The sequence below is a fragment of the Sciurus vulgaris genome, assembly GCF_902686455.1.
Source record: "Sciurus vulgaris genome assembly, chromosome: 3".
NCBI classification, from domain to species: domain Eukaryota; kingdom Metazoa; phylum Chordata; class Mammalia; order Rodentia; family Sciuridae; genus Sciurus; species Sciurus vulgaris.
Genome location: NC_136463.1, coordinates 22,724,567 through 22,731,682, shown reverse-complemented (window position 1 = coordinate 22,731,682; position 7,116 = coordinate 22,724,567). Strand labels below are relative to the sequence as shown.

Below are 7,116 nucleotides of genomic sequence, written 5' to 3'. Positions count from 1 at the left end.
AAACGTAGTTTTAAGTCTTAAAGAATTCAATAGCATTTTGATAACAGAAGATATTCACATGCTCAAGTGAACCAAATGGTTATTTGGCCAAACAACCATAAATTTTTTTGTCTCAGCTTTCTTTCTATTGGTATCAAAGTAAGGTTTCCATATCTGGGCCATCTGGTCTACCTTAACATCTGCTAAACTACCAAGGCAAATGAAAACTGAATGGGCAGCTTCTGGGGTCTTCCTTCAGTATCAGGTACTGGTCAGCAGCAGCTTGGGACACAGGGGTCACAGCAGGGCTGAGTGTAGGTGGTGAGGTTGATGGTCTCCAGGTCTGCGGTGGGGTAGCAGGAGTTGAGCAGGAAGCAGGTGGGCACACAGGGCTGAGGGATGTGGCAGGGTGGGGGGCAGTTGTCACAGCAGGTTGGCTCCAGTTGCCAGACGGTGTGTGGGCAGGTGCTGGGCAGGCAGACTCCACAGCGGCAGGACTTGTCAGAGGAGCAGATGGTGGTGGCAGGGCCGGTGGGGACGCTGCAGCAGCGGGCGATACAGCAAGCCATGGTGTAGGGAGTCAGGTATGCTTTGGTCTCTTAGGAAGATGAGTTTTCTGAGGTTCAAATGTCTCCTCTCACTTTGAGGCTCTTATATACCTCCCCAGAGGGTGTGGGTCCAATCCGAAGGCTTCATATCCTTATTTTTGTTTGTGACATTCTTTTCCACTTAGATTCTGTAATCACTTTGGTATTTTCTTGTCTATTAAGGGCTCTTGCCCTTATTAAATTCATCATGTTTTCGACTCATTGACTTGTCATTTTTGTCACAAGATTGTCACATTTTATCTTCACAGGGTTCTGGCATGCTCAACCTTGCATGTGCGGTGGGTAATCAGTCCACCTAACATTTCGGCTACAGTTTTAGAGGTTACAGTCTTCTTGTTTTTTTTTTTTCTGCCTTAGATTCAAACAGTATGCATAATGTAATGTGCTTTCTAATTACTCATTCTGAAAGAAGCAACTCAAATGGTTAATTGGACCATTTTAAACTCAATAAAGTCAGTAAGACTATGGCTACTTATGAGTGAATGTTTCATCTGACTATATGCATCTCAAACATAGTTGCCTATTTACTGATGATATAATCCAGGTTCTAGTGAGAAAGCATGAGGACAGAATGACATAGGGTTAAATTCACTTTCATATTTTGAATACATCTATGCTGAGTTTCCAAAGATTGTGTTATGGGTTTTTTTTTTTTAATAGTGTCTCTGTTTTCAGAGTTATAACAGTCCTGAAGTGAGTCAGAGTATAAAATGGTTGGAAGGAATGATTCAGTCAGTTGCTGTCCTTTGAGAAATGTACCATTAAATGAAAAACATGCTGATTTTCACATTAGTGAGGTACACACAGGAAAGGAATGGAGAAGTCACACAATTCACAGAATAACAGTGGGTTTAGAAGGGGGTCTGACCCAATGCAGTTGAGAACTATGGTATTCCAAGAAATCATTTTGTCCTGGACTTACTTCCCATTCAGTCTGTTTATTTCTTGGATCTCAACTAGATTGTAAATTCCTTTAAGGAATTCCTTATACAACATTCTTCAGCTCAATTGCCTTGATTTGCCTTCCTGGAGGTTGGCAGGTGAGGAAGTTGGACTGGATTATCTCCAGTTCTTTGACTCTAACATCCCCCTGCCCCTCCTTGTGATCAGCATAAATCTATTCAGTTAGTAGAATCTAAATGACATGATTTTTTTGGATGGCCAACAATTATCAAATAATCACAAAGCAGAGATTCTTTGATGAGTTGTTTCTGAGAGAATCTTATCAAAACCAATATGATCTGTTTTTAAAAGAGAAGAAAGAGGACTGAAAAGAATCAGTGGAAAATACTAAATGTCATTGGTAAGTAAGTGTCAGACATTATTTGTAAGAAGAGTCTGTTCCCATTAATTAAATTGGTTTAGGTTTTGTACTTAAAAATGGTTTATGCTAAATTACATCATATAGAAATGAAGGTGAGTCTCCGAGGTACTTTGTACCTACCTCTGCGACCTCCCTCAGCCTGTTTCTTTGGCTTAACATGTCCTTCCCTGATCCTGCTTCTCAAATCCTGACCCACTCATCAAGCTTCAGCTCACGTATCGCTTTCATGAAAAACTAAGCAATTCTTCCAGATGGTTTCGTTCTTTCCTCTGCTCTCACAAAATGTGCGGCCCATCCATTCACTTAGACCTTGTTTCATTCTGCTCTGAACCACAATTTCACTTACATTTGTCTTTCTTACTCCGATGCAAGATCCTTGAATGTGGGAATTGTATCTTGATCTTGCTTCTCTCTTTCAAGTACCTGAGCCCATTCCTGGATCACAGTAGGCATTTGGTAAGTATGTATTGAACAGATTAAATTACAGATTAGAATGCGAGTATGTTGATGTCTATGTTGATGAACTTCTCTGCCCCTTTAGGGACACCTGTGAGTTTATTTAGATAGGCAGGAGAAAAATAAAAATTAAAAGTAGGCGATGACCTTGGAATTTAAAACACTTCTTAGAGTGAACATATCCTATTATCCACGTGGTTTTCCTCAAGTATCAACATATCCCTGTGTGACTTCCTTTTGGCTATGAGATTTATGTTGATGTCATCAGAAAGTGTAATTCTGCTGGGTATATTTATAGCTTCATGATGCATGTGTCAAGAGTCGTTGGGTAATTATAGCATTGAACATTAAGACAGTGCATGCTTTGGCAAGTAGTGATGTTTATTTAGTTTTAAAGTAAGGAGAATCATGATAGCATATTTTTCCATTTTTTTGAAATCATTGTTCAAAATTGGAATACAATACTTCTTCAGAACCAAAGGCGCAGAGTCATAAACAGTCCTTATGACTATTGAAGTTTCCTCTTTCTTCCTTCCTTTCTTCCTTTCTTTCTTTCTTTCTTTCTTTCTTTCTTTCTTTCTTTCTTTCTTTCTTTCTTTCTTTCTTTCTTTCTTTCTTTCTTTCTTTCTTTCTGCTTTCTCTTCCTTTCTTTCTATACTGGGGATTGAACCCAGGGATGCTTCACCACTGAGCTACATCCTCAGTCCTTTTTTATTTTTTATTTAGAGACAGGGTCTCAATGACTTGCTGAGGGCCTCACTAAATGGCTGAGGTTGGATTCCAACTTGTGAAACTCCTGCCTCAGCCTCCCCAGTCTTTGAGATTACAGGTGTGCACCATGGTGCCCAGCTGGGCAAGCCCTTTGAAACATTTTTGGCTAGCAGCAAGGTTCACACTCACAAGACTGGACACAGGTGATGACAGAGATCCCATTCAAGTTTGGGGTAGGGTGGCACTTGTTGAGCAGCCAACTTGATGGTACATAGGCGTCAGGCATGCAGCAGGGTGCGGGGCAGGTATTGCAGCAGGTGGGCTGAAGGAGGCTGATCTTGTGTGGGCAGGTGCTGGGCAGGCAGACCCCACATGGACAGCAGATGTCAGAGGAACAGATGGTGGTGGCCGGGCCAGTGGGGACACTGCAGCATCCTTGGAGACAGGAATTGGCGCAAGACATAGTGACAGTGGATTAGGTTGATATTTCGTTGCCAAGGAAGGAAGATTTTCTTCTAAGGAGTTTATCTGGTGGGTCTTTTATATCCACCTATTTCAGGGACATGGCTTCTATCCATCCAAATGTTTCCTTGTTGTTGTTTGCATAAGCCTACACAAATAACTTGTTAACTTACGTATCTGCCACGGGACGAGCTCTCCTTCAGATTTATTTGGTTGTATTGCTGCATTCAAACTTGCTTCCTGATGCCATTTCAAAATGGTGTCAGTATGGTTCTCCATGAACTCAGTGACACGTTTACCCATCCATATCTGCTCTGGCTTTCCTCTTTTCTGTCAAGCAGAATTTCTGCATACAAGTGATCATTGTCGAGTGTGAGGAATCAAGAGTGATATCCCTGAGAACTAAGAAATGATCCTACTCAGATTGTGTACCCTTGGTAGCCATAGGAAGTCACAACCTGTGGGACTTTTTACTACCAGGTTCATGTTGGTATGTTTACACAGATTTGAGGGAATAAGTGAATATTGAAGATACTCAACATATGATCCAAACAATATTTAATTAAGTACCTGGTAAGGGAATGGAGGGAATTTTAGAGCTATGTTTGAATCCTGATTATAACTTATGAGTTGTAAGATCGGGCTCAAGTTCTTTAATGTCTATGGGCTTGAGTTTTCTCAAATGCTAATTTGGGAAAAATAATAATCACCAATCATAGTCTTATTGCCAGGGTTAAATAAATATCAAATGAGAATTACTTATGTAAATCATTCTGTGTGGAATGAACAAGGGATTCAATATATGGCAGGTTCTCCTGTGGCTACTATGAGAATTCCCATAATAGAAGATACTATGAAAGAGGATTGAGGTCATCAAAGAAACTTCGATGCAAGATTTTGATTAAGTTATTTTTGATCATAAATATACTTAGAAAACAGGTAAGTAAGTGCATTATAGGCCAGAAAAGCAATGACTTCTTTTATGGTGCTATCCCGTCCCTACTCTCAGCCCCTGCCCCAGGGATAATTGTCCACTCCTACCTTTGTGACTCTGGTGAACCCATCTCTACCCATAGACTTTGCTGAATATTTTTGTACACACGTTAGTTCTCTTTGCTAGGTTGCAATCCCCTCTAAAACAGGGACATTATCTTATTTGTCTTGTTATCTCTAGTACTAGCATTGTGCCTGGATTATGGGGTGGAATCTGGAAAATAGAATACATTGAACTAATATTTAAGGAAGGCAGGCAAATAATTATAGCCAGCATTTATCACATGATTTTATCAAGTTTACTCAGGAAAATATGCAAGCAAGATAAACTCACACAAAGTATTTCAACAGAGAGAATTTTAATATAGGCAATTCGTTAACCAGGTATCGGAAATCTGAAATAGTAAGAAAGGAAAACTGAGGTAATATGAAAAACAGCTACCAGTTAGAGGGATGGACCATGAAGAGAAGGAGGTGGGGTTACTTGAACCAAGAAGCTTGGAAATGGGCCTGCAGAGTTGGGCTCTGGCCTCTGAGTACTTCCTGGTGTTGCTTTTGCCTCTGAAGCTCAGAGAAAGGCCCTGTGGGGCTGGACTTCGGACCTCTGCAGGGAAATATCACTGTTTTGTGGATGTTAGTGTTTCTCTGAGGTGCAATGACACTGTTTTTCAGAGTTCCAAAAGAAGCTAGAGACTAGAACCTACTGTTGCTGTCAGACTATGGTTGTTCGGGCAACAAGACTCTTCTTCCTTCTTTGGGACTTGCAAGTTCCTTCTAGCTCCCTCTATTGGTAGAAACTTGTAGGAAATTGGGCAAAGGGGTCCTCACCCCAACATCACAAGGAAGGATATAAATAGGTAGACTTAGAGAGTTTGATTATCAGCACACATTGTTCTAAGGGCTGCACATGTTTTAACTACTTTAACCTGCCCTACAGCATTATGAGGTACAACGTGTCTTTCATCTTAACAGTCGGCCACATAAATGATAGAGGTACGATTTAAAGCAAGACAGTCTTTCAGAGAACAGGCTCTTGACCATTGTATAGGAAGCATTATGATGATTAGAGTTATAAGCTATGTGTTTCTTCAGGATCGGTAACAAGTGAGATTGGGTGACAGGGACTATCCCAGGTTATTCAGGGTCTTAACAGCCACCCTGAAGGGCTGAGCCTTGATTCAGTAAAAACAAAAATCTTGGATAGTTATCATGTTTTGAGCAATTCGATTTAACCAATATTTATCAGGCCAGAAGCTTGGTCAGAAAAAGGTATAATTTGGGTGGAGGGAAGGGCATAGAATATTTGACTTACGGTCACAGGGAGACTAGCTGTGATTGGGTCTAGATGAGTCTAGAAAAGAAAGAGAGTCCTGGATGCTGAGAACAATTTGAAGGAAAAAATGAAATGCCTTGGTTTTTCGTTCTATTGTCAAGAATAAACAATTATTAACTTTAAGGGTAGTTTGTCCTACCTTGGTCTAGGTTATTGAAGCTCGTCAAGAAAACTGAAAATGCGTTTGTGTGGCCAAACGTCCTGCATTTCATTCAAGATCAATGAGTCAGGCAGTGCTCCTGGGTGACCTTATTAGTCAGTGTTTAAACTCCAGCTTTAAAATACCGATTTATTCTCACTTTGGAAACACAAATGGCTTTTCTTACGCCTATTGTCTACACTCATCTTCTCTTACACTATAATCACTCAGAGCAAGCCAAGTTACTGTGTACAACCAGATGCACAATGTAGAGGAAGAGCAGAGAATGTATGGCCAAGTGGTGTTAAGAATAAAGAGAGCCATGGATTCTCCTGAATAAAGAAAGAGTCACATGTGATCAAATTTCTCTCTTTTTAAAATTTTCTTTTTAAAATTGTATTTATTTTTCATTCATTGAATACAAATGGGGCACAACTTTGCGTTTCTCTGGTTATACATGATGTAGAGTCCCACTGTTTGTGTAATCATACATGTACATAGGGCAACGATGTCTGCAGAGGAGGTAAGTGTTTGGTGTAATGAACAGAGAAGGGATTTTAGGTTCAGGAAATTCCAAGTTTAGTATTCTTTCTCTTTCCTTTAGAATGTGGGCAACTTTGGGGAGGAAGGAATAGTCTTTATTTATTTATTTTTTTTAGTTGTTGATGGACCTTTATTTTATTTATATGTGGTGCTGAGAATTGAACCCAGTGTCTCACACATGCTAGGCCAGCACTGTACCACTGAGCCACAGGAACAGTCTTTCTCAACCTCGGTTTCTTCACTTATAAAATGGGGAAAAAAGTGTAGTTACGTGATTTTGTTAAGGATAGATAAGAATCTGCATGCTAGGCACTACTAGAGTATCCAGGGGAGAGCCACTAAGTGTCAGCTCTTGCTACTGAAAGCAGTAAAAGTAGCAAGGTGGGATGGGTTGGTCAGGGTTGTGGGTTACTTGTTATTTATAGTACTTCTGGGTGACCTAAAACCCAGCATGTTAAAACTAAAAATGATTTCTGAGATGATCTGATCAACCAGCCCATTTTACTGATTTAAGACCTGAGACCCAGAGAACGTTAGTGATTTGTTCAGGGTCATAGAGGCAGCCCAT

The 7,116-nt window shown here is 40.3% G+C and overlaps 1 protein-coding gene across 1 annotated transcript; it reads right to left on the bottom strand.

The window, feature by feature from the left end:
- On the bottom strand, positions 1–548 carry LOC306657155 (keratin-associated protein 3-2; the record flags this gene model as incomplete). The annotated part of the gene is made up of 1 exon (XM_079132899.1): positions 1–548. One exon carries the CDS (start codon positions 546–548, stop codon positions 252–254), a length of 297 nt encoding a protein of 98 aa, XP_078989025.1. The 3' UTR covers positions 1–251.
- Positions 549–7,116: the final 6,568 nt, after the last annotated feature.